Source organism: Hemicordylus capensis, chromosome 2, assembly GCF_027244095.1.
Source record: "Hemicordylus capensis ecotype Gifberg chromosome 2, rHemCap1.1.pri, whole genome shotgun sequence".
Classification (NCBI taxonomy): Eukaryota; Metazoa; Chordata; class Lepidosauria; order Squamata; family Cordylidae; genus Hemicordylus; species Hemicordylus capensis.
In genome coordinates this window covers 218,220,495-218,237,643 of record NC_069658.1, presented here as the reverse complement: position 1 = coordinate 218,237,643, position 17,149 = coordinate 218,220,495, and the positions used below count along the sequence as shown (strand labels likewise).

At 45.2% G+C, this 17,149-nt stretch overlaps 1 protein-coding gene across 4 annotated transcripts in view; it reads left to right on the top strand.

Moving 5' to 3' along the window:
* The window catches only part of DPP9 (dipeptidyl peptidase 9), a 51,617-nt gene that overhangs the window by 14,151 nt on the left and 20,317 nt on the right, over positions 1-17,149 (top strand). For all 4 annotated transcript variants that reach the window (XM_053299738.1, XM_053299741.1, XM_053299740.1 and 1 more), the window contains 7 exons: positions 1,501-1,614; positions 4,323-4,451; positions 7,314-7,375; positions 8,021-8,121; positions 9,227-9,404; positions 16,534-16,699; positions 16,804-16,883. In XM_053299738.1, the coding sequence (XP_053155713.1) occupies positions 1,501-1,614; positions 4,323-4,451; positions 7,314-7,375; positions 8,021-8,121; positions 9,227-9,404; positions 16,534-16,699; positions 16,804-16,883 (830 nt within the window). The remainder of the gene's footprint in view (positions 1-1,500; positions 1,615-4,322; positions 4,452-7,313; positions 7,376-8,020; positions 8,122-9,226; positions 9,405-16,533; positions 16,700-16,803; positions 16,884-17,149) is intronic.

Sequence of the window (17,149 nt, the reverse complement as noted above, 5' to 3'; positions counted from 1 at the left end):
AGAGAGAGCTGGGAAGGGACCGGGAAGGGTGTGGGTGTCAAGGGTGAGTGAATCCTGATTCTCTTCTACCAACATCTCTGCTGCATGTCTGTGACTAACACATCCCCAGCTCTGACAGCAGCAGAAACCCCCACAGAGTATCTGACCTTGGTTCAGCCACCAATTTATAGCCTTGTTTCTTATGGGAAAATTGGTTCTGACTTAAGATGTTTTGACTTAAGTCACAGTTTTCAGGAACCAGTTGTAAGTCTGAGGACCTCCTGTATGAGTAAAGGTAGCTCTCTCAAAACATAATTTATAATCAAATATGTTACATCCTTTATTTAAGTATACCTTCACCATTGACAAGACAGACCAGAGGTTAAGAGGCTGTGCTATTGCTCTCAGCAATGCCCATGGAAAGGGCCCAGGGCGACCTCTTAGTAATTTGCTGCTTTGCCATCCGTGCTCTCCTGCTTCACTTCTGGGATACCACAAAGCCTTGTGGGCCAGGCCTCAACCGATTTTCTTTGGATCTAGGAGTCAGACAATGGACACTTGACAAAATTACTGGACATAGCGATGGACACTGGGGAGGGTGAGGGTGAATAAGCTTCTCTTTATTTTTCGATATTTGTTTAATTATATAGTAACAGCTTTTGTGTGTGTGTGATTTCTATTCATTTTTGTACCTAAAAAAAACACCAACCCTAAAGGGGGGAAAATGGCCTTTTGGCAATCCTGAATACTCTCTGTAAGCAGTTCTTACAAGAGTAAGAAAACAGCTTCATTTTGACACAATTGGAAATGCCAAGTTCACCTAAAGTTTCAAATGCCTTCTCACCACTCAAAACCCATCAGAACTTGACTCGACCCCAGTGATGAGGAAAGCGCCTGCCTCTTGCAGGGGGCACACGTCAAAGCCCCTGCACAGGGAGTAGGTCTCTTACAGGCCTTGACAAATTTTCATTGGATCTGGGAGTTGGCCCAAAAATTTAGGAGCTGGACCATGGACAAAATGACCAGTCTTCATGAGACACACTGTGAAGGGCGAGAGTAAATTGACATCTCTTTATCTTCTTTACAAATAACATACTTGGAATAGAAACTGGGCTGAGACAAATAAAGATTTGATTAAATAACCTTTCTTCTTAGTATCCTAGTCTAGGTGTCACAAATTTCTAGGCGCCATGGCATTTATTAAGCTCTATTCTAGGCCTTCTGCAGCTTCTTCTGAACTGAATTTAATCTGCTTCCTCGTGAGCCAGAATCTTGAAGATAACTATCCTGAATACTTATCTCACCCCCCCCCCAATAATTTCTGCTGGAGCCTTATGAAAATACATTATATCAATGGGGTGGGGTCTGTGGGTAATATTTGAGGATCTACTGCGTCCATAGGTGCAAAATGTTTAAGAACCCCTGCTCTACTGGGCTAGCTGGAATAGTTCAGAGCTCTCTAAGGCAGCTCCATATGTGTCATTCATTGGCCAAAAGAGGTTTCTCTCCTTCCTTCTGCAGGCTTATCCAGTGTGCTAGATGACCCCAAATCGGCAGGCGTTGCCACTTTCGTCATTCAGGAAGAGTTTGATCGGTTTACAGGGTACTGGTGGTGTCCCACCTCTAGCCAAGAAGGTTAGTGCTCTGGGTGTCCAGACCAGGCTGTGGACTTGGGTGATCACCCTGTTCCGACAACTTGGAGGGTCTGTTCTTCAGCTCAGGATCCCCGTGGTCGGTGGCTGCACGCTGGGAATTTGAACTGGGTAAACTGGCTCCAGAAGGGGCAGCAGGTTCTACTCTGCTGACCAGGCAAAAGCAGAAGGCTAAGCTTCTAGTAAATTCTTCTTAAATATTTTGAATTGGTTTTAAATGGTTCAGAACTGTTTTAAATGTGTGTTTATATTGTTTTAAGCCGTTTGTTTTAAATGGAGTTTGTGTTTGTTTTCTACTTGCTGTGCCAGAGCCTTTGGATGGGGCAGTCTATAAATGTAATAAATCAATCAATAGTAGTGCTTTGCCTGGACTGACCACTCCTGAGGCTTCTTACCACTTGCTAATTGCAGGGGTGGTTGTTGAATTCTCTTCTGTTCAAAGAAAGAGGCTAGAGTACATAGCAGGCGGTGGAATAAGTCGCGCTCAGGATCACAAGGTTCCTGCTTCCAGGACTCAGAGTCCCTGACACTGGGTGTCCCTTTATAAAATTGGGGTAATTCAAGTGTGTGGCTTGGTTATCAGCATGAATAATAGAATTTAACGTGAAGAACATAAGAACAGCCCTGCTGGATCAGGCCCAAGGAGGCCCATCTAGTCCAGCATCCTGTTTCGCACAGTGGCCCACCAGATGCTGCTGGAAGCCACAGGCAGGAGTTGAGGGCATGCCCTCCCTCCTGCTGTTACTCCCTGGCAACTGGTACTCAGAGGCATCCTGCCTTTGAGGGTGGAGGTGGCCCACAACCCTCCAACTAGTAGCCGTTGATAGACCTCTTCTCCATGAAGTTATCCAAACTCCTCTTAAAGCCACCCAGGTTGTTGGCTGTCACCACATCTCGTGTATTCCACAAGCTGATTATGCATTGGGTGAAAAATTACTTCTGTTTGTTGGTCCTAGATTTCCTGGCAATCAATTTCATGGGATGACCCCTGGTTCTAGTGTGATGTGTGAGAGAGAAGAATTTCTCTCTATCCACTTTCTCCACACCATGCATGATTTTATAGACCTCTATCATGTCTCCCCGCAGTCGTCTTTTTTCTCAATTAAAAATGCCCAGGTGTTGTAGCCTTGCCTCATAAGAAAGGTGCTCTAGGCCCCTGATCATCTTGGTTGCCCTCTTCTGCACCTTTTCCAGTTCAACAATGTCCCTTTTCAGATGTGGTGACCAGAATTGTACGCAGTACTCCAGGTGCGGCCGCACCATTGTTTTGTATAAGGGCATTATAATAAGTTCGAAGAGATTCTGAAGGTCTTCTAGTCCTACCATTTCTTCAGTTCAGGAATCTGCTGCAGCACCCTGACAGGTGACTGTTCAGCTGCTGTCTGAAAACCTCCAGCGAAAAAGAGCTTGCTACTAGGCAGGACTTGGTGTGATCCAAGTCTGGATAGGATATCCTGTTTGACTTCCACAGAAGAAAGGAAATATATGGATCAACTTTCTTTACTGCATTTTTATCTCATCTTTCTTCAAAGGGCTCAGAGGAGAGTTAGGTCTTGTGGTAGCAAGCATGACTTGTCCCCTTAGCTAAGCAGGGTCCACCCTGGTTGCATATGAATGGGTGACTAGAAGTGTGAGCGCTGTAAGATACTCCCCTCAGGGGATGGAGCCACTCTGGGACGAGCAGAAGGTTCCAAGTTCTCTCCTTGGCTTTTCCAAGATCGGGCTGAGAGAGATTCCTGCCTGCAACCTTGGAGAAGCCACTGCCAGCCTGTGAAGACAATACTGAGCTAGATAGACCAATGGTCTGACTCAGTATATGGCAGCTTCCTATGTTCCTAAGTGTTACGTGGTTTCTGTCCCCTGTCCTTTTTATCCTTACAGTAACCTTTGAAGTGAATCATAGAGCCTTAGAGTTGGAAGGGACCTGGGAGGAGGTCATCCAGTCCAAACCCCTTCTCAGTGCAGAAATCCGCGACACCTGGCCTGACAGGTGGCCATCCATTCTCTGTTTGAAAAAAACCCCAGTGGAGCCCATCGCTGCATGAGGCAGATTGCTCCATTGTCAGACAGCTCTTGGAGTTAAGACATTCTTCCTAATGTCTAATTGTCTCCTTGTCATTTCAACCCCTTGGTTCTAGTTCTGCCCTGAGGAGCAACCGAGAACAAGTTCCGCTCCTTCTTGATGAAGTCTTAAGACCTGATAGCTGGGTTATAGTCACTGGTTAAGATATGTGGTGGTTTTGTTGAGGACCACATGTTCAGTAGGAGAACTGGAATTTGCATACCTGTCTCCAGACCAAAACCGATGCTGATGGAGATCTGGAGCCCCTGAGTCTTATTCCTGTGTGGTGAAAGAAGAGGAGAGAAAATGAAGCTGAGAAGGAGTTTGAGCTTGAGCAGCAGGGAATGGAGGAAGCAAGAAAAGGCGCAAGGGACAGTGGGGGTCAGAGAGAAGTAGGGAGTGTTAAAAGCAAGGACTGGTAACTTGAACATTGATGCAAAAAGTGGCAGGGAGAGACTTGGAGGTTTGGCGACCCTAGTGAACGATCTGTGAGTCGCCAGAAACCTTTGTGGCATATTATTATTATTATTATTAATAATAATAATAATAACAATAATTTTTAGCACTTGTGAGACTTCTTGGAGGGACAGCCTGAGCAGCAAGCATACCATTTTGTGTATTTATTCTAGGCCCCGAGGGCTGGAAAACATTACGAATCCTATACGAGGAGGTGGATGAGTCGGAGGTGGAGATCATTCACGTTCCTTCTCCTGCTCTCGAAGAAAGAAAGACGGACTCGTATCGGTATCCCAGAACAGGTTAGTGGGAAGTTGCTGGATGAGATCAGTGGTGTTAGTTTATCTGGCTGGTACATGTATTCCTTGGGTAAAGTTGGGATTCCCCTCCTTCAGCAATTAGGCTTGTTCACACTATTATAATGAGGGTAGGAGACGCCTCCAGTCCTAAATCGGGAGCAGAGCGCACTCCTGTTTGCAGATTGTCTGCAGCTTAAAACCAAGGTCAGAGTGGGAGGAAGTGATGGTGTGGGAAGCAGCAGGTGGGTAGGAGAGGTTTTCATCCTACCCAGTGGATGTTCTCAACTGCTGACTGAAGTACAATGAGAACCTCTCCTATCAGCTGCTGCTTCCCAAATGATCACTTCCTCCCGCTCTGACCTTGGTTTTAAGCTGCAGATGATTGGCAAACAGAAGCGTGCTTTGCTCCCGATTTAGGGTAGGGGGCTTCTCCTACCCTAATTATAATAGTCTGAACAAGCCTATTATCATCTGATGGCAGTTCTGTGTAGTCCCCTCAAATTTTAAATTGAGGTACAGTAAAAGCTTTTCTTTGAGAGTCTTTCCACTTAATCCAGTAGTTTGAAAATGGCATTCCATGCTCTCAGTGCAAATGAACTTTCTTCAACTTTGGGCCACCATAAAATTTCAGAAGTGTTGGGAGGGAGACCCAGCAAAGATCTAAGAGAGTTACCTTGAATGATTTCTTGGGCCTGTGAATTGCAGCAACCCCGCCCCCCTCCACCATTTCAGACCCAAACAAGGACTTTGAGGCACTTTTCTTTTGTTGGAAATATTGTAGTTCTTGTGTCATGCCCACATTCAGAATACGAAGTGGTATAATGAATGTAAATGTGATACAGGAAAACTTTGATATCCGTGGGGGTTCCGTTCCACGGCGGAGGGGGGTGCGTAGATGTTTAAAACATGGATACCGAGGTATTGACTCTAGGGGATATGTGGGGTGGTGGTGGAGGCGCGGGGGTGTTAGGTTTCTAGAAGCTGGAAAAGGGGCAAAACATGTGGGAGAGGGGAGCAGGGAAAAGTCTCCTACCATGCTCGGCAGGTGTCCAGCTGTCGAGGAATGTGTCCCCCAGGCCCAAATACCCTGGTTCTTCCCTGCGAAAAATTATAGGGGAAAAATGCTTTTTAAAAAAGCAATGAGCCTCAAAATGGCTCCTCCTGACAAAATGACTAATGACCTCCGCAGTCACTAGGAACCGCAGATATGTGGGTTTTAACCCTTTTGTATCTGCGGATAATGAAATTGGTTGTCAATTAGAATGCCTGCAAATACGCAAAATTGCGGATATAGTGTAATGCGAGGTTTGCTTGTACATGTTAAAATAGCAAGAAAACTGAGACTGCAGTGAGGCATCAGAAGTTGAACTTGCAGTCTGAAACAGGGGTTCTCAAACTTGGGTGATCAGATAGTGTTGGACTACAGCTTCCAAGACCCACCAGCCACAATGGTGGGTGATGCAATGGCCAAAGGCTGAAGGGGATGATGGCCATCCTAGTCCATCATCATCTGGGGACCCAAGTTTGAGAACCCCAGTCTACAAGGTGAACCTCATGAAGCTTCTGCCAAGCATCTTCAGAGCTGTAACAGTGAGAAACCCTCCTCTTCCATCATCCCCCGAGGTGGAAAGCAGAGCTATGGTAACACCTTTCCAAAATGGCTGCTGGCATCTGTTATGAACAAAATTATTTCTACAAGGAAAGTTTGGGAAGATCTAGTAAATAGGATTTAACTCTCTAGTTGAATTTAGCCATGGCATCCTATGGGGCTATCTTAAATTGGACGCCAGTGGCAGATCACTTTGGATGAAAGTACTATCCCCACTGGCTGACATTTGGACTAAATTACTCCTGATTAGTCCTGTTGAAATTAAGTCATCCTTTAGAGCTAAATAAATAGTGGTTGGGGAAGATGGGGGTTGTTGTGGTTCAGTAACAGCTGGAGGGCCAAGTTTGCCCAGTTCTGCTTTATAGCAACTCCTGAGTAGTACTGTTGAGTAAGGTAGTCTGGATATCAGTCACTGTTCTTCAGCAGTATCTGGCTTGATTGTGGGAGGTGGTTGCTCTAAGCCTTGAGTTGCAGTGATCTCTAAATTCACATATTTGAGTTTCCACCACAAAACCTCTGGGTTGCCTTTCAAAGTAGGGCCAAAGCTTTTTCCGACAACATGCAATCCCCAAAGCTTACAATTCCCAACCTCAAGAGTAGCATAATCTTTATTAAGACCAACAGAATGTCGGAGAGTAATGGTGAACTTGAGTTTCACAGGACTCTTCTTTGGGCTGGATGTTGCATAGAACAAGGGAAGCAGGTGGGCACAGTGACGAAAATGCAAAGATGTGTCTGGTCTACAAATTTGCTCACTGCACTGTGAGTGCGGTTGTGCATTTTTGGAACGTGGGGAGAGGAAGCAAACACACAGGGGGGTTGGGGCCATAGCCCAACTATAGTGCTGGAGCACCTGCTTTGTGTTGGAAGACCCCGGGTTCAGTCCGTGGCAACATCTCCAGGTAGGGCTGGGAGAGACTCCTGCCTGCTCCCACTTGAACTTGAACTTGCCCGTTTTTTCATAGTTACAGTAGAGTATTGCTCTGGGTGCCCCACCTTCACTAGTAAGCATTTCCCCCATTCTTGTGTATAAATAAATACTGTGTCAAAGGATGGGTTGTCAACTTCCTTGGGGACAATGTGCCTTAAAAGTGGGGTAGAGGTTTTAAAAATAACTAAACGATTGCCTTGTGCACCTACTGCTTCTCAGCAGAGCGTGTGTCGTGATCCAGGCCTGAGTGCAAGCAGAACCCAAAGGCTGGCTCTTCTTAATAAGCCAATTCTCACGTTGCTTGGTCATTTGTCCTCCATTTCAGGCAGCAAGAACCCCAAGATCTCTTTAAAGCTGGCGGAATTTCAGGCAGACAGCCAAGGGAAGGTAAGCTAGCCTTGCACCTTTTTTTAATCAGCCGAAGCTGATAAAAGGCACCTCTGGCTACTGCCTCAACTTGGGACACCAGGGAGAGGTTTGTGTTCAGAAGCAACCCTAGATTGCGTACTTTTCTTTTTGGGGAAGTGTGACCCCCTCCAGAACTGGCAGATCAAAATATTCTCCTGAGTTACGACCCTGCACAATAAGCACCTCCGTCTTATCTGGATTCAGCCTCAGTTTGTTATCTCTCATCCAGCCCATTACTGCCTCCAGGCAAGCATTTAGGGAGGTTATGCCTTTTCCTGATGATGATGATGACATGGAGAAAAAGATTTGGGTGTCATCTAGCTGGGCTGTTCTTATGTTCATTTTTTTTCCATATCTTGTTTCCAATCATATAACCATTAGTATTATATTACCCATAGTTTGTAGATTTGCTACCAGATGTCTGTGTTCATGTTGAACATAAGATTTTGCATGGCCGAACAACAAGATTACAGGCTTGAATGGAATTTCATAACTATGCATTTGGCAGGTTTTCATGCATTTTAAAAAAACGTATTTGTGTTGTCCACTTCGGCTATGTTATCAGCCGAAAAACAGGATACAAATAATTTAAATAAATATTGTTCTTCCATTCCCCGTTTGTAGATTGTACATGCCCAGGATAAAGAGCTGGTGTACCCTTTTGCTACAATGTTCCCAAGGGTGGAGTACATTGCACGGGCCGGGTGGACCCGTGATGGCAAGTAGTAAGTATTTCTGTTATTTGGTTCTGGGCACTGCATTTAAGGAGGACATTCATAAACTGGAACAGGTTCAAAGGGGGGCAACCAAGAGAAACCAGGTCCTGTGAGGAACGGCTGGATATGTTTAGCCTGGCAAAGAGAAGGCTAAGGGGAGATACAATCGCCATCTTCAAATATTTGAAGGGCTGCCACATAGAAGCAGCCGCCAACTTAGTCTTGGTTGCTCCTGAGGGCAAGAGAAAACCAATGGGTTGCATGACAAGGGAGCAGCTTAAGCATTAGGTGGAATTGCCTGACTGTAAGAGCTGTTGGGACAGTGGAACAGCCTGCCTCATGCAGTGGTGAACTCTCCTTCATTGGAAGTTTTCAAACAGAGGCTGGATAGGCATCTGTGGTGGTGTAGCAGTTTCATGCGCTCAGTGGGGGGGCTGGAGTAGAAGACTTCCAAGCTCCCTTCCAGCTCTAAAACTCTACTGTTTTAAGTAAGCTTTGTTCTGGGATATGTGTGTGTGGCACCGTGTCTGAGCCGCTGAGTTCCAGCACTGTTATTTATTTATTTGCTTTTTATACCACCCTTCCAAAATGGGTCAGGACGGTTTACAATTAAAACAAACCATTAAAACAGTAAAGAGCTAAAACAAAAATTAAAAACAATATAACAACAATCAACAATTTAAAAACATTTTAAAACAACAATTAAACAATCGCAGTAATTAAAAACCCTGAAACCAGGTTAAAATATTAAAACCGATTAAAAAACCCTGGAAAGCCAGGCCAAACAGATACGTTTTAAGGGCTCCCCTGAAGGCTAATAGAGAATTCAAATTACGGATTTCCTCAGGGAGTGCTTTCCACAGCCAGCTATAGAGTAGCTGCCTCATGCAGTGGTGAACTCTCCTTCATTGGATATGAAGGATGTATCTCCTTCACTCTCCTCCACAGCAGCTATAGAGTAGGCCCGCCTCTGAGTCGCCACCAGACGAGCTGGTGGTAACTGGAGACGAACTGTTCTGTGTGATGTGCAAGAAATATTGGTCTGATTTCCCGATTCTGCAGTCTCAGTTTCTCTCTCTCTCTCTTTTGTTTTTGCTTTTTCCCTTTTGCTCAGCGCTTGGGCCATGTTTCTAGACAGACCTCAGCAACAGCTCCAGCTTGTTCTTTTCCCTCCCGCGCTCTTCATCCCGGTACTAGAAAACGAGGAGGAGCGCCCCGAGTTTGCCAAAGCCATGCCTGAGAACGTCCACCCATTCATTATCTATGAAGAAGTCACCGATGTCTGGATAAACGTAAGAGAATGAGGGCTGTGAATCAGAGAAGGGCGAGCCCCTCTTCAGCTGGCTGCCTGGAGCAAACGCAGATGCCTAGGGCAAGCAGTGTATCATTGGCAGGGTCATGGATGGATTCAGTGGTGGAGCACAGCTTTTGCTTTGCAGAAGTTCCTCATTTCAATGCCGGGGATTTGGGATTTCAAGAGTCTGAAAGCCGGGCTGCGCAGTTGTGTTGGTCTGTCAGGCATTACTGGAAGGAGCTCTGCCACGACAGGAGGGATCCTTGACAATTGAAACTTTGACTAAAATATCTCCTGTTGTGGTGGAGCTTCACCTGAGTTCCAGCATTCCTGTTTGACAAGTTAAATGGCCAGTATTTTATTTTATTTTATTTATTGTTAAATTTATATCCCACCTTTCATTAAAACAATCCCAAGGTGGTTTACAGCAGAATTTAAAAACAAGATTGTAAAAAAGACACAATTAAAATATTGAGCTAAAAATATAAAACATATCTGATTAAACATTTAAAACAGAAGCATAAAAACAGTACAAAATACAAAGAGCAGCAGCAGAGACAATCATATAAAAGCCTGAGTAAAAAGCCAGGATTTAACATGCTTTCTAAAAGCTATGATGGAGACCGAGGAGCGAATAGCCACCAGGAGAGCGTTCCAGAGTCTGGGGGCAGCAACAGAGAAGGCCCTGACCTGCGTGCATGACAACCGAGCCTCCCTCATTGTCGGCACCCAGAGCAGAGCCCCCTCAGATGACCTCGTCAAGCAGGCAGCAACCCTTGGGAGCAGGCGGTCCCTCAGGTATCCCGGGCCCAAACCAGTATGCCCGCCTATCAGCTGAGAGGCAGCATGCTGGACATTTAAAATGGTCCAACAGCAGAGTTGGGAAATGTAGGATTTCCATAAGAACGGCCCTTCTGGATCAGGCCCAAGGCCTATCTAGTCCAGCATCTTGTTTCACACAGTGGCCCACCTGATGCCTCTTAGAAGCCCACAGATAAGAGCTGAGGGCATGCGCTCTCTCCTGCTGTTGCTCACTGGTATTGAGAAGCATCTTGCCTCTGAGCCTGGAGGTGGCCTATAACCCTCATACTAGTAGCCATTGATGGACCTGTCCTCCATGAATTTATCAAGCCCCTTTTAACTCCATCCAAGCTGGTGGCCATCTGCACTTCCCATGGCAGAGAATTCCAGAGATTAATTATGTGCTGTGTGGAAAGGTGCTTCCTTTTGTCGGTTCCACTCAGTCACTTGCTGGGAGTGGGGGGATGTCAGGCCTGCCAACTGTCTTTCGGGTTAAATTGGATCCGACCTTTTTTTGTTTGCACAGGCCTATCTGAAAAGCCTCTGAGACCCTGGAAGTACTTCATTGGGCTGAAACAGGGCAATAGTGTGAAGAGATCACTCCCCTGCCCCATCACAGATATAATCTCTTATGACATTTGTCTCTGCAGACAAACGCCATACGCGAGCTCAGTGTGGGGGTGAGACTTCTGAGTAACTATGCTGGGGTGGGGCTTTCAGGTTCGCTCTTGGGACACTGTATATGGGCAAAACACCCACTTTTTAAACACCTGAAAGGGGCTTATGAGACAGCTTCTGTTTTGGGGAGTGCTGCAAGAGCTTAGTGCAAAAATAGCGCCCTTCTGCCTAACAGCTGCATATTTGACAGTGGAACAGTCTGCCTGATGCAACTCTCCGGCGTTGGAGGCTTTCAGACAGAGGCTGTACAGGCATCTGTCAGTGATGCTGCAGATTCAGCCTCCAGGCACAAAGCAAAGAGTGGGACTAGGAACATCAGAAGCTGCCTTACACCAAGTCAGCACCTTGGCCCATCTAGCTCAGTATTGTCTACCCAGAGTGGCAGTGGCTTCACCAAGGCTGCAGGCAGGATTCTCTCTCAGCCCTGTCTTGGAGGTGCTGCCAGGGAGGGAACTTGGAACCTTCTGCATACAAGCATGCAGGTGCTCTTCCCACAGTGGCCCCATCCTCTAAGGGGATTATCTTAATAATCATCCCCCAGTGAGGCACTACCTTGGCGTGGTTGTGGGGCTTGCGTGCTCTGAGGAAGGTGAGAGCTATGCCAGAGGTCCAACCATACTGGACAGGTCTCACCAGAGGAGCCAGACGAAGAGTGCCTCTCCCATCAACAATATGGTGAGACGTAACTTTAATAAATCTATACCGGATCGGTCGTCGCCCAGGTCAACAAGGACCGCGCCAGACGCTGGAGTCCCTGGACATCTGGTGGCAAGTGGGCAACAGGACTCAGGATCTTCAGTTGAGCAACCAGGGCTGGAGACTGCAAGGTTACTGGAAGAACGTCGCTTAACCGAAAAAATTATACGAAAAACGCCAACAAGGAAATAATGATCTGCTATTACAAGTCTAGTCCAACTAGAAGAGGTTATTTAAAAATAATGTACCAAATTTGGAAAGAGAAGCATCCAGATACAGAAATAACAGAACAAAGGCTAGCAGACCAGAGAAGATTCATAATAAGAAATAAAGTATTCACAGAAGTTGAGCTGGAAGAACTGCAAAGAGCAACACAGGCTCAAGATATGGAAGAAGAATTACCACCAACTGAAGCAGTTGCTCAGGCGCAGGTGGAGGAGGTGTTGGAAATAGAGGATACCACCATTGCTGAACTGTTTCAAAATCAAAACCAGGCAACCTCCCCTTTGCCTTCACCTCAAAAACCCGAATGCCGTTTAACAGAAAAGCAACAAGAACTAAAGCAAAAGATAACTGAGCACATGAACCAAACAACCACCAGGGTTCGACTTCCAGTTCTAAAAACAGTTGCCAAAAAACAACTTGCTCAGGCATTAAAAGATGTCAATGCTGCACTTGCAGAAATAACAACCAATCATTTGCAAGAAACAAACCAACTCATGTACAGTGCAGCAACAATAATAACACAAGAGCTCGGATATAAGATCAGTGGACCTGTAAAAAAAGAAAGTAGTACATTACCTAAATGGAAGATTAGATTAGAAAATAAAATCGCCAGGCTTAGATCAGATGCTAGTAAATTGAAAGATATGAAAGACAAGAAGCTGAAGAATGAAAACACCAAACAGTAGCTGATCCAAAAATACCACCTAGATTCAAGGAAAATTAGAGAAGTCCTGGAAATAATAAAGCAGCAAATAACAGCAGTGTCAAAGAAGATTAGCAGATATGAAGCCAGAATTACACAACAGAGGCAGAATCTCCAATTCCAGTTGAATCGGAGACGTTTCTACCAAAGCATAGAAGGAGAAACTACAAGAAACATAGAAACACTAAATAAAGAAGAAACAATGCAATTTGGGGGAAAATTATAGGACAATCCAATAGATTACAATAAAAAAGCAGGCTGGGTGAAAGAGGTCGAAAAATGTAACCAACAAATGCAAGATCTAATAATAACACCAGAATTAATAAGTGAAAGAGCAAAGAAAATTAAAAATTGGACTGCGCCAGGCGACGATGAACTGCATAGCTTTTGGCTTAAACACCTAACAAGCCTTCATAAACAACTATCAAAACAGTTCAATCACATTTTGCAAGGAGGTGATTTTGAACAATGGCTAACAACTGGGAAAACTCATCTCATAATGAAAGACCCAGCAAAAGGTGCAGTTCCAAGTAATTATAGACTGATAATCTGCCTTCCAACCATGTTCAAATTATTAACTGGAATAATAGCAGATGAAGTGATGCAACACTTATTAACTAACAAACAGCTTCCAGTTGAACAGAAATGAAATTGCCCGAACACCAGAGGCACAAAAGACCAGCTGCTGATTGACAAAATGATTTTAGAAAATTGCAAGAGAAGAAAAACCAATCTAAGTGTTGCATGGATTGTTACAAGAAAGCCTTCGATTCATTGCCTCACACATGGATATTAAAATGTTTAGAAACAACTGGTGTCAGCAAAAACATTCAGATATTTATTTAAAAAGCAATGAGCATGTGGAGTACACAGTTAACAATCAATGGCGAGATACTTGGACAGGTTAGTATTAGAAGAGACATTTTCCAAGGGGACTCACTATCCCCTCTGTTGTTTGTAATCGCCATGACCCCACTTTCACAAATACTAAACAAAACAGGCCTCGGATACCAAACATCTAAAACATCGAGTAAAATAAACTACCTGCTGTACATGGCTGACCTGAAGTTGTATGGAAAGTCCCAGTCAGAAATCGAATCACTGCTAAACACTGTCTGTATATTCAGTAGCGATATAGCAATGGAGTTTGGACTAGACAAGTGTGCTGCATTAATAATGAACAGAGGAAAAATAAGGAAAACAGAAGGAATAGAACTGCCCAATGGAAGCAAGATCAAGAACCTGGAAGAGAAAGAACACTACAAATACTTGGGCGTTCTCTAGGCTGATAACATCGCACACACTGAAGTTAAAAGAAAAATTGGAAGTGAATACATCAGGAGAGTTAGAAAAATCCTCAAGTCCAAACTCAATGGCGGGAACACCATACAAGCCATCAACACCTGGGCTATACCTGTTATCAGATACACTGCAGGAATAATAGACTGGACCCAGGCAGAGCTAGAGACGCTAGATCATAAGACCAGGAAAATCATGACCATCAATCATGCTCTGCACCCCCACAGTGATGTCGATAGGCTATACCTCCCTCGCAGCTCAGGTGGAAGAGGAATGCTGCAAGTCCATCGAACAGTAGAGGAGGAGAAAAGAGGCCTTGAAGAATATATCAAGGACAGTGAAGAAGATGCACTTCAAATGGTCAATAACGAGAAACTATTCAACACCAATGAAACAAAGCAGGCCTACAAGAAAGAACAAGTCAAGAACCGAGCAGAAAAATGGAAAAATAAGCCACTGCATGGTCAATATTTGCACAATATAAGTGGAAAATCAGACATCACCAAGACCTGGCAATGGCTTAAGAATGGCAACTTGAAGAAAGAAACTGAGGGTTTAATACCGGCTGCACAAGAACAGGCACTAAGAACAAATGCAATAAGAGCCAAAGTCGAAAAATCCACAAGAAACAGCCAGTGCTGCCTTTGTAGAGAAGCAGATGAAACAGTGGACCACCTCATCAGCTGTTGTAAAAAGATCGCACAGACTGATTACAAACAAAAGCATGACAAGGTAGCAGGGATGATACACTGGAACATCTGCAAAAAATACAAGCTACCTGTAGCCAAACATTGGTGGGACCATCAAATTGAAAAAATTGAAGAGAATGAAGGTGTAAAAATATTATGGGACTTCCAACTACAAACAGACAAACATCTGCCACACAATACACCAGGTATAACTGTAGCCGAGAAGAAAGAAAAACAAGTTAAAATAATCGACATAGCAATACCAGGGGATAGCAGAATAGAAGAAAAAGAAATAAAAAAATCACAACATACAAAGATCTACAAATGGAAATTGAAAGGCTGTGGCAGAAAAAGACCAAAATAATCCCAGTGGTAATTGGTGCCCTGGGTGCAGTTCCAAAAGACCTTGAAGAGCACCTCAACACCATAGGGGCCACAGACAGCACCACCAGCCAATTACAAAAAGCAGCTTTACTGGGAACAGCCTATATTCTGCGACGATATCTATAACAACAGCAACAACATTGACAATAAAATTCAGCCATCCCAGGTCCTTGGGAAGGACTCGATGTCTGGATAAAACAAACCGTCGATAACACCTGTCTGACTGTGTAAATAAGAAATAATAATAATAATAATTATTATTATTAATAGGGGGCACAGAAATCACCATCAGCCAATTACAAAAAGCAACTTTACTGGGAACAGCCTATATTTTGCAAAGATATCTACAATAACAACAATATTGATAATAAAATCCAGCCATCCTAGGTCCTTGGGAAGGACTCGATGTCTGGATAAAACAAACCAGTCAGTAACAGCTGTCTGACTGTGTAAGCGAGAAATAATAATAATAATAATGATAAAAAACTTTATCTTACAGTGCTCACGTGTCTCCCATTCAAATGCAAACCAGAGTGGACCCTGTTTAGCAAAGGGGACAATTAATGTCTAGAAGACCCTCCGAGGTCTCTTTCCACTCTTTTATTTCAGGTGGAACTTATGTGTCTATGGAAGCCTGCAAGTCATTGCCAACATCTCTCCTGGGTCATTTGCAAACTTGTATATCCATACAACTTCCACTTGAAATATGCGGCTGGTAGCCAGAAGTGAATTATTGTGTCCCTGGTGCAGTGGAGAAATGCTTAACTAACAAGCCGAAGGTTGCCGGTTTGAATCCCCGCTGGTACTATATCGGGCAGCAGCGAGATAGGAAGATGCTGAAGGGCATCATCTCATATTGCGTGGGAGGAGGCAATGGTAAACCCCTCCTGTATTCTACCAAAGACAACCACAGGGCTCTGAGGTTGCCAGGAGTTGAAATCGACTTGACGGCACACTTTACTTTACTTACCCTGCTACTCGGCTCCTAAGCTATCAAGCTCAGCAAAGAGCATGCTTGTTTTTATTTTATTTAACTTTTTATGCTGCCTGAGAGGAAGGTGGGTAGGTGGGATAAACTGTGGGCCCTCCTTGGCTTTGGCCAGGAAGGAAGGAGGTTGCGCACATCTGTCTCTGTAGCTTCTGGTTCTCCTTGGCCTTTCCCTCCCTTTTTATACGCAGAGTTCTAGCCATGCCCGCCTTCTGCTTCCTTTGCATTGCTTGTGAATGGGCTCCCACTCACAAGCAGGCTGTTCCTTCTGAGGCCCCCTGAGGGAGCCCTTTGCCCATCTGCAATGGTCTGCCACTTCCCATGCATCTCCTCTCCCCACCTTTAGTGGAAGGGCACCTGCTTTGCATGCGGAAGGTCCCAGGTTTAATCCCTGGCAGCATCTCCAGGTCGGGCTGAGAAAGATGCCTGTCTGAAACTTTGGAGAGCCACTGCCAGTCAGAGTAGGCAAGAGGGTGCTAGATGGAACAAGGGTCTGACTCAGTAGGCGGCAGCTTCCTATGTTCCTGTTGCTGTCTGGAAGGACTCGAGGAAGAAAGGCTGATCAGGGCAGAGAGGGCACCCCAGCCTCGCCACCCTGCTCTGCTACCCTACGTCTCCTTGGTTCTTGTCCTCCTAACAGCGCCCTTATCTCTCTCCTGCGTAGGTCCACGACATCTTCTATCCTTTCGCCCAGCCAGAGGGGGAAGAGGAGGAGCTCTGTTTTATCCGAGCCAATGAATGCAAGACGGGCTTCTGCCACCTGTACAGGGTCACAGCGCTCCTCAAGCGGGGCAGCTACGACTGGTCCCGGCCGTACGTCCCCAGCAAAGGTGAGCTCCAGACCCGCCCACTGCAGCTGTGGTGATGGTGGAAGCACCTGTTCTTTGGCATCTAATCCGTCTTCCTCTCTCCATTTTCTTTTTTTTCTCTTCAGGGGACTTCAAATGCCCTCTCAAGGAGGAGATTGCCCTAAGTAGTGGAGAATGGGAGGTTCTGGCCAGGCATGGATCAAAGGTACAGGAGTCCTTTGACATGATAAAGGCAGGGCTGCGTAGCCGGACCTCAATTAACCTGTTTGGTTTTATTGCTGTTGGAAATTGGCAGCACTCTGTGCTAAAAATTCTGCGTTCCCTTTGCTCCAAGAAAACCCCATTCCTCTGACCGTCAAGGAGGTCATCCTTGTATGGGCTACTCCCTAAGTTTTCAAACTGGGTTCCTGAGAGGCTGTTGGACTACAACTCCCATCACCCCCTGCACAATGGGAGTTGTAGTCCAATGCC